The sequence below is a fragment of the Trachymyrmex cornetzi genome, unplaced genomic scaffold (genome assembly GCF_001594075.2).
Source record: "Trachymyrmex cornetzi isolate Tcor2-1 unplaced genomic scaffold, Tcor1.1 scaffold698, whole genome shotgun sequence".
NCBI lineage: Eukaryota > Metazoa > Arthropoda > Insecta > Hymenoptera > Formicidae > Trachymyrmex > Trachymyrmex cornetzi.
Window position 1 is genome coordinate 114,200 of NW_017300023.1, and position 16,715 is coordinate 130,914.

The 16,715-nt window shown below is 44.4% G+C and overlaps 2 protein-coding genes across 2 annotated transcripts; both read left to right on the forward strand.

The window, feature by feature from the left end:
• Nucleotides 1-3,706: 3,706 nt before the first annotated feature.
• Nucleotides 3,707-8,396, forward strand: LOC108767604 (uncharacterized). Its single transcript, XM_018517568.1, has 4 exons — nucleotides 3,707-3,832; nucleotides 6,288-6,990; nucleotides 7,128-7,529; nucleotides 7,747-8,396. Exons 1-4 carry the CDS (start codon nucleotides 3,707-3,709, stop codon nucleotides 8,394-8,396), a joined length of 1,881 nt encoding a protein of 626 aa, XP_018373070.1.
• A 59-nt stretch (nucleotides 8,397-8,455) lies between these two features.
• On the forward strand, nucleotides 8,456-9,535 carry LOC108767605 (uncharacterized). Its single transcript, XM_018517569.1, has one exon. It carries the CDS (start codon nucleotides 8,456-8,458, stop codon nucleotides 9,533-9,535), a length of 1,080 nt encoding a protein of 359 aa, XP_018373071.1.
• The last annotated feature ends 7,180 nt before the right edge of the window (nucleotides 9,536-16,715 follow it).

A 16,715-nucleotide genomic window follows, 5' to 3' on the forward strand; every position in this document is an offset into this window, starting at 1 on the left:
ACCGACGGAATCTCACTCAACAGTGTGATATCAAAGCAATATTGCATATGTTATTCAGACTCAGATTTTGCAGGAGATGAAGATGAACGTCGGTCTATCTCTGGATACATTGCAGTCATGAACGGTACACCAGTAGCTTGGGCATCACGTAGACAAAAGATTGTGACTCTGTCAACGGCGGAGGCAGAACTAGTGGCCGCATCGCAGACCTCACAAGAAGTCGAATGGCTAAGACAAATGTTAGCAACCATCTACGAAGTTCAAGAAGAAACGATTGATCCCATTCAGCTGAATCTGGATAATCAAACTGCAATTCAATTGAGTGCCAACCATGCTTTCCATCAAAGAACAAAGCATGTGGACATAAAGTACAAATATATACGAAAAGTAATTGAGTCGGGGAAGATATTTGTCAAATATTGTCCAACAGAAGATCAACTAGCAGACATATTGACTAAGGGTTTGCCAAGGCCCCGATTTTATAAACTGAAAGAGCAACTCACGATGCATACGAGGCCTCAGTGGGAGTGTCAAGAACAGAGCCCTCATGTGCGTTCGCCTTTAGGTGGCGTTGAGAGCAGCATCGCCACGCTCATCTAATATACTTTCTTTGTTCTATGTTCCTCACTCAACTTAACGAATACTCAACGTCTGTATACGATATACTAATAATAAATACGATTCTTTTTGTATCAAAAGGAAAACATTCTCTTATCCAACCAAATAACAGATTTGATATCAAGAACTGGCGCAAAGTTAAATCCTATTTCTCTCTCTCTCTTTATACCATGTCAAATTATTAATCTTATGATATGTATCATTTGTATAAAAGAATTGATATCACAACTGTGGCGCCAAGCTGAATTCATCAAAGTTTTATCAAAATTTTATATATTATTCGTAAAAAAGATTTGATATCAACAATTGGCGCCAAGTTAAATTCCATGTAATTCGAATACCAAATTAAATAAATAATATTAACTTTAATGATATATGTATCATTCCTATAAAAGATTTGATATCAAGAACTGGCTCCAAGTTAAATCCCACTTCTTTATACCATGCCAAATTAAATAAATAATGAATATTAATCTAATGGTATGTATTATTTGTACGAACGATTTGATATCAACAACTGTGGCGCCAAAATAAATTCTACTATCAAAATGAAAAGTAAAACTCAAGTGATACTATTTTTATTATTTACTTAATCCAAATGGTACTATCTTTAATTTTTATACAACGAAACCTAAGTATACGTATACTTATTGAAGAATCTTCCTACTCCAATCCAAATGGTTTAAATTCCTCTTAAATGAAATTATTATATCACATTTTATTCAAAGACATTTTCTCTTCCAACTAAAGTAGTGGTTATTTAATTCTTTTTCAAAACATATACGAAATATTATCACAAAATTGCGTTACCTTGCTCAATTTAAGTGTTACACAAAAAATTAAAGAATTTGCAGTATAAAATAAAATAATTTAGTTTAAATAGAAAAATTTTTCATGTAAAAACACTTGGCGCTGCTAGATCCGGATATACAATAACATGGTAGTATAGTAGTAAAGCATGAATGTAAATAAGAAGGATAAGAATATAATATTTTGAAAAAATAACATAAATAAGAAGCATATTAATAAGAAAAATCAAAATCATATTAAAAAATATGAATATTTCGAATCCCCCCAATGAGAGTTAAAATATCTAGCATGTGTATATATGATTGAGTTTTAATAATTCTTTCATACCCCCCTCCCCCCCTTTTCACCCGGAGATCTTACCGTCTTCTTACTACTCCTAAACACATCCTGTACCTTCCCCTCTCCCTCCTCTCCACTCTCTCCTTCTCTCTTCCTTTTCATAAATTTTGGAGGGAGGAAATGAGGGAGGGGTTATTGGGAGTAAGGAAAGAGATAAGAGAGGTAGTGGAGGGACAGAAGGAGTGGATGAGGAAGGAAGTAGAGAGGATGAAAGGAGAGCTGAAGGAGAGGGAGGAAAGGTGGGAGAGGTAAAAGGGGGAAATGGTAGAGAGATTGAAGGAGATGGAAAGGGAATTAGACGAAATGAGAATAGGGGGAAGGAAGAGGGAATGGATGAAGAGAGGAAAAGGAGATAGAGTGGAGATAGGGGAGAGGGAAGGGAGGAAGGGATGGATGGAAAGGATAAGAAGATTAGAGAGAAAGAGTGAATGGGGAGAAAGAGAAGAGAGGAAAAGGAATATTATAATAAAAGGGGTGTGGAGGGGGGAAATGGGAGATGGAAGGGAAGATAAGAGAGATTTTGGGAAGTATAGAGGCGGGGGTAATGATTGATAGAGTAAGGAATTTAAAGACTGGTAGGCAGGAGAGGGGATGGATGGGGGTGATAACAATGGGGAGTGTGGAGGATAAGGGAAATATTTTAAAAAGTAAAGTGAAATTGAGAGGAAGGGAGATATGGATAGAGGAAGATCTGACGTGGAAGGAGTGGAAGGGGGGTTGGGGATAGAGAGAGTGTGATGGAAATGGGATGAAGAGAGGGAAGAATTGAGGGAAGGAAGGGGAAGGAAATGGGGTGAAGAAGAAAAAAGCGGGCAGGGGGAAAGGGAGAAGAAAGAGAGGAGGGAGAGGAAGGGGGAGCAGGAAAATAATAAGGGGGGGTAGAAGGGGAAGGGAGGGTATAAAGGACAGGGATAGTAGGGAGAAGACGAGCGGGGTGGGCAAAGGAGAGGGGAAGAGTAGAGAGAGGGGGGAAAGGGAGGCTGGGAGGATATTAGGGAGCAGCGGTCGAAGAGGGGGGGAGGAAATAGGAGGGAGGTGGAAGAAGAAGAGGGGAAGGAAAAGTGATAAAGATGGCGTTTTGGAATGTGGCGGGGTTGGAAAATAAGGATGAGATTTTTGGGATAGATTGAAAAGGTGGGATGCGATGGTTTTGATGGAAACATGGGTGGAAAAAAAGGAAGGGAAGTAATTAAAAGAGAGGTTGCCGGAGGATTATGTATGGAGAGTGCAGGAGGCGAAGAGGAAAAATAAGAAAGGAAGGGCAATGGAGGGTATGCTGATGGGGATTAGAAAGGAGTTGTATAGGGATAGTAGGGAGAAGAGGGTAGAAAGGAAGAGGAGGGGGTGATGACAGGAAAGTAGGAAGGAATAGGGCAAGGATGATGGAATTGTATATAAATATGGATGTGAAAAAGAAGCTGGAGAGTTTGGTGGAATGGATGGAGGGGAAGGAAGAGGGGATAAAAACTGTGATAGGGGGGATTTTAATGTAAGAACGGGGAGTGAGGGAGGAAGGATAAGGAAAGAGATTGAAGGAGAGGAGGAAGAGAAGAGAAGGTCTAGGGATAGTAGGAAAAACATGGTGGGGGGTAAATTGGTGGAGTTAATAAGGGAAAGGGGTTGGTTTATACTAAATGGGGATATAAAAGGGGACGAAGGGGGAATTGGATGTATACAGGGGGAAGGAGGGTTTCAGTAATTGATTATGTGTTGACGGATGAAGAAACGAGGGAAGAGATTGAGTATTTGAAGGTGGGGGATAAAATGGACTCCGATCACCATCCCGTGGTTGTGACATGGAAAAGATGGAGAGAAAAGGGAAAAGGTACGGGAAAAGAGGGAGGAGGAGCGAGCAGGAGGGTGTGGGCTGAGGAAAGTAGGGTAGTATTTAGAGAGAGAGATTGGAGGGGAATGGAGGGAGGGGAAGGGGATGGAGTAGATGGAGTGCATGAAGGAAACGGAAGCAATAATAAGGGAGATATTGGGGATTATAGAGAAGGAGAAAGGTAAAGAAAGGAAAGTAAGAGGATGGTGGAATATGGAATGTAGAGAGAAGAAGGAGGGGGTAAGAAGGGTATTAAGGGTGTGGAGGAAAGGGAATGGGGAAAGAATGGAGTACAGGAAAGAGAAAAGGGAGGGGGTGAAGGTGGCGGATAAGAGAATATTTGGGTTAGCGTATACGGATGATGTGGTGCTATTGGCGGAGGAGGAGGGGAGTATGAGTATACGTAAACGTTTCGGTCACCATCTGACCATCCTCAGTACATACATCTTAAATTAAATCCATATATAAAAATTATTAAATGTCAATTATCCAGTTTTAACCCATTATTCGCCGACAGTATATAATTCATTTAACATAAAATTACGCTAGTCAAAAGTAGGAAGCCACTTCCAGTCCAAACAAGCATGAAATTTTATAGATCGTTGTTCATCAAAGTCAATATGTTAATACTTGCATAATATCCATTTTAAATATGCGATTGCCAGATGCTAATTATACAATAATAGTTGTGATCGAAAACCAAAAACATAAAATTGAAAAAGATTATTTAGAACTATATTAAGTATAAAATCTCTTCATATAAATTCAATTATTACTATAGCTGTTATACCCTTCATTGAACTCACCACATATTTGTAGATACATGCATTACACAAAAAACTTTTAACAGATTATCTTCCACTATCAAATTAATCAAATTCCACCGTACGATTTTTCAAATATAAGAATTATAATTTTCAAACAATTCATCGCTATTCCTGAGAACATATTTCAGAGGTACGTAACTTGTGACCGCTTACACGAGTACAAGTCGTATTTATCTTTTACTGTTAGACAAAGAAAATAGAGATCTAGAAAGAGTTAACCGATATTATGTGAGAGAGGGGCATTGAAAAAAAATTTTTTCATTACTGTTTCCTAACTTAGTTAACAAATTCGTTGCAGTCAAACAGAGATGTAAACCATACGTGAATTTGACTGTCCCAAATTTTGTTCCAAATGAAAATGTTCTAAATTAACCAAACTGGTCCAGCTTTCAAAAATAAAGTTTTTAATAGTCTAGTCAGTTGAGATAAAGTCGACGAGTCCCACCAATTTTCAATAATACCTGAAAATGAATATTGTGAAAAAATACATAATAATAATTAGATAATTTGCGGGAGGAATAAAATATAATATTACTTGTGTTTATTACATATAATATGCAATAGCTCCTGACAGACTTGGGAAATTGTTCGTTGCAGACAAACAGAGATGTAAACACCATACGTGAATTTGAAAGTTCCAAATTTTGTTCCAAACATCCTTTCGTAAATTCCATTTGAGAAAAATTTTCTTGACATTTTCTGGGAATGGATTGATTAATTACTTGTTCAGTATGACATTAATGATTTACTTTCCCGCGTGTTCGTCGATGCCATCGCGTGGCCATGATTCGTGCCACTCGTGCACTCAGTCAACTTTAGGGGGCGCTTCAAGTGCCACGGTGGCACCCAGCTCGTTATAGGTGTTGTTACCGCTCTCGCAACTCGCTCTCGCTGTTAACCGCCATTGTTGTAGCAATCTCGCGTGTAAGAGCCAGACGCGGTTTTGTGTACTCGCATCAGTGAATCGACAATAAATCCTTAAAACGAACTAAAGGAATACAGAATCTTTATTCCTGACCACGCCGAGCGCGAAGAATATTCACCGCGTATTATCCGCGTGGACGCAGGGCGCGACACACGAAGCGCAATACCCTACATCTTTTGGTCCTTCGAACCGGATACATCGGCATTCGGTTCACGAGACACATATCCAAGTCGACCGCGGGACTCCCGGCCTTCACGTGATATTATCAGCAAGGTGTGTGAAGCGGACATTTGTCACACCGGTAAGCATCGGCGTTGATTTCAAGCAGCGCACCAAGGCGCACGACCACGCGCACAAGCACGCGCACGGTCGACATTACGGGCGGCGTGCCAAGCAGCCAGCCGCATCATCGACGTCGCATCAAGCAGCGCACCAAGGCGCACGACCACGCGCACAAGCACGCGCACGACCGACATTACGGGCGGCGTATCGAGCAGCCAGCCGCATCGTCCACATCGGTCATCAAGAAGGCGCTTCAAGGCAAGCGGCCGCCTTTTATTAACGCGCGGTTTTATTAACAACGAGTCAGCATCGTCAGCATTTTCAAGGACGAGCTTCCGTTCCTGACAACGGCACAGGAAGGGCGAAGCGCCGCATCACGTTCGTTTTCTGAAACTCTTTGTCACATAAGGTGAGGGTAACTATCGCGTTCGGCCGCTAACCAGAATTTTCGTGCTTATCAATAGGTTATTACATGTTATTTCAAAATGTCTCAGAACGATATAACCGCTCTTAAAAAACAGCGCACGATTATTAAGGCATCATGTACGCGAATTAAGACATACGCGGAAGCCGTTACCACGTTACGCCGTCGGTAACGGCACAGCTCGAAGAACGAAAGTTAAAACTGAACCATTATTGGTTAGAATATTGCAATGTTCAGTCTCAGTTAGAAATGTTAGTCGAGGACGAATCGAACGATCGTGCCACTTTCGAAGACGCGTATTTCGGATTGTCAGCCAAAATTAGAGAATTACTAGTCGTACGCAGTCCTTCAAATCGAAGCATCGTCAGTCCATCGCCTTCAAATGTATTAGAAACGCGCGAGTCCACGTTACACGTAAGGTTACCTAAGATCAGTCTTACGACTTTCAGCGGCAAGTGGTTTCCTTTTTTTGACGCATTTAACTCTATTATACATTCGAACACATCAATCGGCAATATTCAGAAACTTCAATACCTACGAACTTCGCTGTCAGGCGAGGCGGCCGATGTCATAAGCTCGCTGGAAATTTCCGATCTTAACTATGAAGTAGCCTGGAAATTGTTGAAAGACCGATACGACAACAAACGAGTGATTGTGCACACGCACATCAAGGCAATTATGGAGCTTCCTTCCTTGACGAAGGAAAATTCCATCGAGCTGAGGCAAGTCGCAGACAGCGCATCCAAGCACATACGCGCTCTTCAAGCATTAAAGCGTCCGACATCCCAGTGGGATGACTTGCTCGTGTACATTTTAAGCGCAAAACTCGACGCGATTACACTGCGCGAATGGCAATCTTCGTTGTCCGGTACAGACCTACCAAATCTAAAGCAGCTTCTCGATTTTATGAACCATCGATGCCAAGTTCTCGAAGCCACAAGTAAGTCCACGAACACATCAAATAAGCAAAATAACGCGCGGGCATCATCGCAAGGAAAGCGTCAGACGGCGTGCGCGACAATGCTTAATTGCAAAGAATGCAAAGAAGACAATGCAAAGAATTTTTGACGCTTTCAGTGCCCTGCAGAAATTTAGAAATGCGTAAGCGCAAGACTTGTATTAATTGTCTGCGTTCCACCGCGCACATAGCTAGCAACTGCCCATCAGGAAATTGCAGAACATGCAAAGCTAAGCACAATACGCTGCTACACACAGCAAGTGCTCAGGATCGCGATGCGAATAAGAGTGAAGAAAGGGCGCCGGTTTCGTCTTCGGCGGCGGTAGTCATGCACGTGCATAATTTCCCCGGAGATCGGTCGATCCTGCTGTCCACGGCCGTCATTCACGTTCATGATGCCGCGGGGAAACCTGTCGCCTGCCGAGTCTTGCTAGATTGTGGTTCACAGGCTAATTTTATTTCTGAGAAGTGCTTATCTAGGCTCAGCCTAAAATCACAGTCAACGAATATTTCAATTTCAGGTATAAACGGGACAACTAGTACGTCTACTCAGGTTGTGCGTTTGAAATTTCAATCTCGGTTGAACTCCTATTCCGCTATTATTGACTGCGTAGTAACAGCAAATTACGGACAGGCTTCCGGCTCTAACTGTTGATCAAGACAAGGTCGATATTCCTCGAAATCTAAGGTTGGCTGACCCCCAGTTTTTCAGAACATCAAATATCGACATTTTACTAGGCGCCGAGATATTTTGGGAATTATTATGTGTAGGACAAGTACAATCCTCGCTAAGGCACCCAACGCTCCAAAAAACTCGATTAGGTTGGATCGTAGCCGGTCGAATCGGCATTTCTTCGCACATCCCGCGAGGGATACGTTCTTTTCATGCTACCATATCTAATGCGCAGTTGCATGAACAGCTAGGTCGTTTTTGGCAACAAGAAAATTCCAGCAACAATTCTAGCAACCACACTTTGGTGGAGGCTAATTGTGAGCAACATTTTCTAAATAACGTCTCTCGCGATCCAAACGGTAAATTTATAGTAAAGCTTCCACTGAAGGAGCAGCTAATCACCAAGATCGGCAACTCAAGAGACACCGCGTTAAAACGTTTGCGGGGCATTGAAAGGCGTTTTCAACGCACTCCCAATTTGAAAGCGCAGTACGTAGAATTCATGAATGAATACGCGTCACTGGGCTATATGAAAATCACAGACATCGAATCAAACGAAGATTCAACAGCGTTTTATCTACCACACCATTGCGTTTTTAAGAACGCAGATGGGAATTCAAAAATACGCGTAGTGTTCGACGCATCGTGCAAGAGCAGCACGGGCGTTTCGCTCAACGACGCGCTCGCGGTAGGCCTGTCGTACAGCAGAACTTGATGTCGATCCTGTTACGATTTCGTACGCATCGATACGCTATTTCGGCTGATATAGTTAAGATGTACAGACAGATTCTGATGGACCCGTTACAAATCAACTTACAGAGGATCTTATGGCGAAACGACGTCAGTTCAGACGTCACGGTGTATGAGTTAACGACGCTTACTTACGGCACTTCCTCGACACCATATTTCGCCACGAGATGCCTTAAATACTTGACGGAACAGCACGCATCAGAATTCCCGGTAGGGTCGAAATGCGTAGAACGCGACTTTTACGTCGACGATCTACTCACAGGAGCAGATACAATCGCGGACGCGAAATTAATAATAAAGGAAACTACTCAGTTACTCCAATTAGGCTCATTCAAACTTAGCAAGTGGGCATCGAGCTGTTCACAGCTATTATTGGGCGCGGAGGGACATTTAGAAGGCTCAGTGCTCATCGGCGACGACGTCTTTTCACGCGTTCTCGGAATTCACTGGGATCAGAACAAAGAAACGTTGCATTTTTCTCATAAAGATAATGCGGACTATTCCTCGACTTCGAAACGTCTAATACTGTCAGAGGTAGCTAGGTTGTTTGATCCATTAGGATTAATCGGACCTGTTATTGTCACAGCGAAAATTATCATCCAGGAATTATGGCAAACAAGTCATCAATGGGACGAATCAGTTCCCCAAAGCATACAGTCGCGCTGGATAAAGCTTAGATCGCAGCTAGTAGATCTAAATGAACTACGAATCCCACGTTGCGTCATGTTTGCAGCGGATCCTCAACTTGTCCAGGTGCATGGGTTTTGCGACGCCAGCCAACGAGCCTATGGCGCCTGCATATACCTACGAACCGAAACCGCCAATGGGTATCGCGTGGAGTTGCTTTGTTCTCGATCGCGTGTAGCACCGCTCAAGGTCATCTCATTACCCAGGTTAGAATTATCCGCAGCACTATTGCTGTCACAGCTCTTAGAAAAAACAAGAAACTCGTTCGACTTGTCGCGCATGAATATATTTCTCTGGTCGGACTCTATGATAGCTCTCAATTGGCTGTCTTCGCCTTCTCGAAAATGGACAACCTTCGTGGCTAACCGGGTCGGCGAAATCCAACGCCTGACCAAAATAGAAAATTGGAGACTGTAACGTCCGGTGCGCTACATTATAGCACCCCAGCCGTTTACCAAGCGAACGCGAGCACGGAGTATAGCAAATAATACAATACGTGCCAACTACAAGCGCGTATAACTATAGGATAAGCTACCGAAACCGTCGCGTTCGAACGCCGCGCGCACAGCGCCTGCGCAACCAATAAAATAGAAAAACTAATAGAAAAATGCACTAAAGCACGTAAATAGCGCCGCCAAAAGACGAGAAATAACGAACATCATAATTACCAACCAAATAATCACGAGGAAATAGCGCCGATCCACCAAGAACGAGTAAAAACGCGCAATTACTCGTAAAATGCATAGCGATGCAACGCGAAACGCGCGCATCGATCACGAAGGCCTCAAAAAACAAATAAAAGCTATTACAATTTAAATAAGGGCACGAATAACGAAACAAGAGCCCTAAACAAACAAAGGAGACTCGCGAGCGCTTCAGAAGAAAGAACTGAAGACACGCGGAAAAGCAGCATGAAAAAACGCGCAAGGGATGCACGCTCGCTACGCCGCGACCGAGTGCATCACGCGCCAACCAAGAGCACCCCTAAGAATATTGCGAACCCCGCTAAACATGAGAACGACCGAAAAGGCAAAAAGACACACAGTAATCAAATAAATCGCGATAAAAGAATTAGAATATTCGAGAGAATTTCGCAACAACACGTGTGCGAAAACACCCCTTTACCGCGAGGGGTCACGAAACAAAATGTATATAAAGCGGGACAATTTACAGCCAAATCGCCTATTCCTTCCTGGAAACCAAGACGGTAAGGACTCCTAGCGCTTTCACTAGCGCTCCGGATCTTCCGTGCTTCCTAGCTAAATCCAGCCCCGATCGTGCGCCAACCACGGCGTCTGACGGGCTAGCTCCTCGCCTGATTCCGGCAGCGCCAACCATGGCGACGCTGAAATCACCTACTTGCGGATCTCCAAACGAGCGCCTCTCAGGCGTCGAGGCTTCCGCACTCCCTCTCTCTTTCCGATCTGCCGTATTCACCAAACGTTCTCTCTGGGCGCAGATGCCGCAGAAAAAACGTCCACGCGGCAAGCGAGGAGGGTGGCGAATCCACCTTAAGAGATTACAACGGGAACTCCTGACTGTGGGGGAATTCGATCCTTCTGATCACTGGAGGGAGAACGCGGGGGACATACACAAAACCACCGCTGACGCGCCGGGCACGACACCCGACTTCGCGGATTCGCCTAATTCGATCCAGGAGAAAAGCGCCAAAGATACCGTAGTCACCGCTACGCCGCTGCGCCGCCACGATCGAGACCGCCATCATCTCCACCGCACGTAACGCCAACACGCAAGGTCACAAGGCCCACGATCATTACGTCGAAACCTCGCGTAGTCAATAACACTCCGTGTACTATTAATATAAAAATCGTATAATCCAAAATATTTCTATTTTCATTTGTCTGCCCTTAAGGCCTTTTCAAATCCTTCCAAGTCCTTCTCATCACAAAGGAGAGTGTAGATAGAGAGATGCGAAATGAAGCCTAACTAACGCATCCTCTAAACTCTCCATTTTATTTTATTAGAAGAACCTGGAAGGCTAATTACTTTAAACTCAAGTAACTTCTTAGAAGTAAATACATTATCTCCGAATTTCGTGCTCATTTCCGAGCACTGGTGACAGCTGCCTATTCTAACAACAGAAAAACGCGTCAAAACACCGCGTTGAAGCTAAGGCTTCGCCCCGCGCGCCCCGCGCGCCCCGCGCGCCCCGCTCCGCGCTCGCGTTCCCGCTACTCGTGTCGCGTCTCGAGACCGCTGGAAACTCACGCTCAGGATGTAACAGAGACACATTCGGTCTTCAAACAATCCCGCCGATGCGTTATCGCGTGGACTCAACCCCCAAGAATTGATCGAGTCATCTTTGTGGTGGCACGGCCCTGAATTTCTGCAGTCCCAGCAGGATGATTGGCCAAGCGGCAAGTTTACTCAATCTGAAGATGGCATGCCGGAGATGAAGAAAATCACGGCCGCCGTTTCTCTCGAACAATCGGTGGTAGACGAATTGATTAGTAAGTTCTCAAGTCTCACCAAGATATGTCGGATTCTAGCCTATTCTCTCAGGTTTTGCAAGGTAAATCGGCCAAGCCCATCAACTGTTACTCTCTCTCACAGTGAAATAGCTTGTGCTCTCAACATTGCATGCCGGACAATACAAAGGACGTGCTTTCCAACCGAATACACGGTGCTAGCTAAGGGAAGGCCTGTCAGCTCGTCTAGCAAAATACTATCGTTGTCCCCCTTTATGGATGATTTCGGACTGATTCGCGTGGGGGATAGGTTAAAGCATTCCAGATTGCCATTCGATACTCGGCATCCCATCCTGTTACCCTGCGAACACGAATTGACGAAGCGCGTGATAAGTCACGAGCACGTGCGCAATTTGCACGCTGGAACGCAGGCCACGATGGCTGCCGTAAGGTAACGGTTTTGGCCTCTATCACTCAGGTCAAGTACGCGTAAAATCCTCCGAAATTGTGTAATTTGTTTCAAGGCAAAGCCGGTTCAGTCGGAAGTAATAATGGGTTCTTTACCGGCTAGTCGCGTCATTGAATCAAGGCCATTCTCGCATTGTGGCGTGGACTACGCTGATCCAGTTATACTAAAGGAGGGCAAGCGGCGAAATGCCCGTAATACTAAAGCATATATTTCCGTGTTTGTATGCTTCTCGACAAAGGCAGCTCATCTCGAACTAGTGAGCGATCTTACTTCAAGTGCCTTTATTAGCGCGCTTCGACGTTTCATTTCGCGAAGAGGAAAACCGACATGTCTATACTCGGACAACGGAACTGTCTTTGTGGGAGCCTGCAATCAGCTCAAGGAAATTCAGAACTTTCTCAAAACTCAGCAGGTTATAGTCGATATAGAGCAATTTCTTTGCAAGCAAGAGATCATCACATGGAAGTTCATACCTCCTAACGCACCCCACTTCGGGGGCTATGGCAAGCTGCGGTAAAAGCAGCCAAGTACCACATGGCGCAAATAGTGGGTAGGGCTCACTTAAACTTCGAAGAAATGCAAACGGTGCTTGCTGACATTGAGGCAGTCCTGAATTTGCGACCGCTCACGCAGCTTAGCAACGACCCCAACGATTTAAACTATATTAGCCCCGGACATTTTCTGGTTGGAACGGCACTGAATAGTCTCCCTTGCCGCGACTTATGCGACATAAATGAAAACCGCTTAACGCGTTGGCAAAAAATGGACCAGCTAAGGCAGCACTTTTGGAAGAGGTGGAGCGCAGAGTATCTCCATTCGCTCCAGGAACGCTCTAAATGGAAGATCAACAAGGGCGTGCAGTTACAACCTGGGCAACTGGCGCTCATTCGACAACCAGGCCTAGCCCCTATGCAGTGGCTGTTAGGCCGAATTCAGAAGACTCACCCGGGCTCCGATGGTGTTGTGCGCACAGCCACAATCCGAACTAACAAGGGAACATTTGTGAGACCCTTGTCCAAGCTAGCTGTGTTACCCATAGAATCATAAGGCGTTAGTTATAATTACTTAATCTTGTTTTAGTCATAAGCCGTTTTTATTAGTGCGTAAGTGCTTTTCTTTTTCCTTTATTGATAATAGCGAGCGTACTACACGATCTAGTTATAATCACGCGTATTGAAAGCATCATCTTTCAAGGGGGGCGGCGTGTTCAGTATGACATTAATGATTTACTTTCCAGCGTGTTCGTCGATGCCATCGCGTGGCCATGATTCGTGCCACTCGTGCACTCAGTCAACTTTAGGGGGCGCTTCAAGCGCCACGGTAGCACCCAGCTCGTTATCGGTGTTGTTACCGCTCTCGCAACTTGCTCTCGCTGTTAACCGCCATTGTTGTAGCAGTCTCGCGTGTAAGAGCCAGATGCGGTTTTGTGTACTCGCATCAGTGAATCGACAATAAATCCTTAAAACAAACTAAAGGAATACAGAATTTTTATTCCTGACCACGCTGAGCGCGAAGAATATTCACCGCGTATTATCCGCGTGGACGCAGGGCGCGACACACGAAGCGCAATACCCTACATTACTCAATACATATTTTATAAAATTTTACATTATATCAGAATTCTCTTGTCTTATTCCCCACCACGCTTGCGATCTAATCATATTCTGCATTACCAGTAACGCGTGCTCCTGTCCATAGCCGTATAGGCAACTCGACTTGCTGAGTATATTACACAGAGGCATGCTTTACTAGTAATGCAGAACCTACACATCAGTAAATCAAGTTGTCTGTCTGCTCATGGGCAGAAACATGCTTTACTAATAATGCAGAATAAGATTAGATGACAAGTCCAACGGAGAATGAGACAAGATTGAATTTTACATGCTACTAATATACTATAAAGTTCAATAATAAGATTAAAAAAATTTTTTATTATGTATTAAATGTTGTCATTTATCGTTCCCCGCCGGACTTGCGATCTAATCATATTCTGCATTACTAGTAATGCATGTTTCTGCCCATAGACATACAGGCAACTCGAATTACTGAGTATATTATACAGTTAAACAAAGGTGTAAACCATACGTGAATTTGACCAAATTTTGATCCGAATGTTCCATACTAGTACATCTTTCGAAAATAAAGTTTTTAATAGTCTAGTCAGTTGAGGTAAAGTCGACGATTTCCATCAATTTTCAATAATACCTGAAAATGAATTTCATAAAAAAAGCCTCGTACATAATAATAATTAGATAGTTTGCGGGAGGAATAAAATATAATATTACTTGTGTTTATTATATATAATATGCAATAGCTCCTGACAGACTTGGGAAATTGTTCATTGCCGATAAACAAAGATGTATAAACCATATGTGAATTTGAATGTCCCAAATTTTGTTTCAATCTTCACGTTTTCTGGAGGATGGATTCATTAATTATTAAATACATTGGGACGTGACATTTTGCCCGTCACTGTGCGGATTTGTCGGCAGAGGACTCGTGCTTCTTATCGGCTCGGAGGGCGAGCGCGTAGGCGAGTGCGCACGCGACCGCGCGTGCGAACGCACCTACGAACGTGCGTTAAAACCGCGTCATCTATTTTACTCTACAAATTTTCCTTTTTTTGTGGTAGCATTTCTTTTGCGTAATAACTGAGTTTATCAAAAAGCGTGGACGCGCCACGGATCACGCTCGGCAGCTGCTGTAAAATAATATTGTATCATCGTTCCGTCTCACCCGCCACCCTTGGAAGGAAGACCGAAGAAGCTGAGAGAGACGAACGCACATCCGGGAGCCCGGACAAGCAGGTTGTATTATTTTATATCATTGCTCGTAACCGCTGTCGCATACGAAAGGAACCATACTTTCACCATGCACCCCTTGCAGAGCACCGGAGGAGGCTAGAATTCCCGGCTACTCTTGAGGGGCCGGACGAACGTCCGTCGGGAGCATAGGGCCCCGACTGGGAGCGAGAAGGAAATCCATCCCGATCTCCTCCGCCAGGCCAGGAGGTGCGGGGACCGTAAGCGGAGACGCCACCCTTGACAGGGACATCTATTGCGCGCTTGTACGAGCCAGGACTCAAGGCCGCGCGGGCCTGCACGGCACGCGCGGATACCGTGACACGCGGAAGCCAATACGTGACTACCTCCCCTCCGAAGGAGGGGGGAAGCTAAGCAGTCTGCGAGAATCTGCCGGGAGCTCCCGGGACTCACTCTTTCTGTGAACGAACGAGCTGTGAGACTTGTAAAGGAAGTACGAGGCCGCTGCCGACGGGTAACGCGACCCGGAGAGCCGGACTGCCGAGAGCGGGAAAGAGAATGTCGTGAGGACACGCGAGGACCAGGACGTCGAGGGTGAGACGAGCATTGCGCGTGTAAAGCTGCCGACCGGGGTACGTTGCCGCGTGGATCGCACATAAGCAAGCTCGCATCGTGAAAATAGACCGGCGTAATGGCCGCCGTGTAGAATCGCGAGCTGCGTACCATCCTCCCGGGCAGTGGGAAATGTTTAGTTTACGCATTTCGAGAATTAGAGTCGTGTAGAGATTATCGAAAGCCGAGTCGCGGTCGCCCCCTCTGGCCACAGATGAGTCATTAGTTGTAAGTTTTTGTGTTGTCGCGTATTGTCGTAAATTGTCGGATCGCGTAAAAACGCCTATTGTAGTCGCGTTGTCGAGTATCGTTGTGTCGCGTAGGAACGCTCGCTGTAAATGTGTTATCGAATCATGAACTGTTGCGTCGGAACGCTTACTGCCGCGTCGTCGAGCAGAGTGGACTCCCGATGGTTGCATCTCGGATAGAGTCAGTTTCTGGAATTCGCGCGGTCGAGCAGAGTCGCGCAGCATAGAGACGCTTGTTGTAATCGCGCTGCACTTTCGCCGTGCTGGCGTTGCGTGTCGGGAGGTTTGTGATACAGCGGGTTTTTAACGGTTGAGAAGGGCGTTGGACACCGTCGGAAGTTACCGCGGGGAACCGAGGGGCTCGTGCTGTAGCGTATGGCCGGCATTCGAGATAAGTTAGCGACTCTGTGCGAGTACCGAGCGTACAGAGTAGCGCAAAAGAGCGAAACTCCAGAGATCACTTGTAATTACGTCACCGATGTCATTAGTCTTACTTTATCATCTTTTTCCAAATATACTGTTTTTATTATTACTTCCTCGCGTATGTTATTCTTGCAGCCTATCTCTCTCGCCCTCCGACAAATTTTCCACACCTTTTGCGACCCACCCCCTGCCGTCGCGAATCGGTTACGGGCAAAGGTAAGGAGATTTCGGAAAGAGAGGCATGCTCTCTCGTGCCTGGCGCCCAACTTAGTAATAAAACTAAATGAATATTAAAAGGGCATAGAACCAATATTTTAACAAATAATTATAATTAGAAAAATAACAGTACATACGTTTCGATTCCGATCGGGTCATTATCAATGCAAAAAACACAAATTAACTTAGAAATCCGGTAATAATAAAAAAACTTTCAAATTACATAATAGAAATAAAAATAAAAATAACATAACATCATGTTGCTAACATAATATAATACATAATAAATTAATAGTAACATTTCTTAATGAGTAAATAATACAATGTATTGAATAGCTGTTGTAAAAATAGAAGAACTCAGAAGAAAGGAGTAAATAATTATAACGATCTCTTAATTTTGTAAGAATATTCATGTCGTTCTAAGTCAAGTATAAGTCA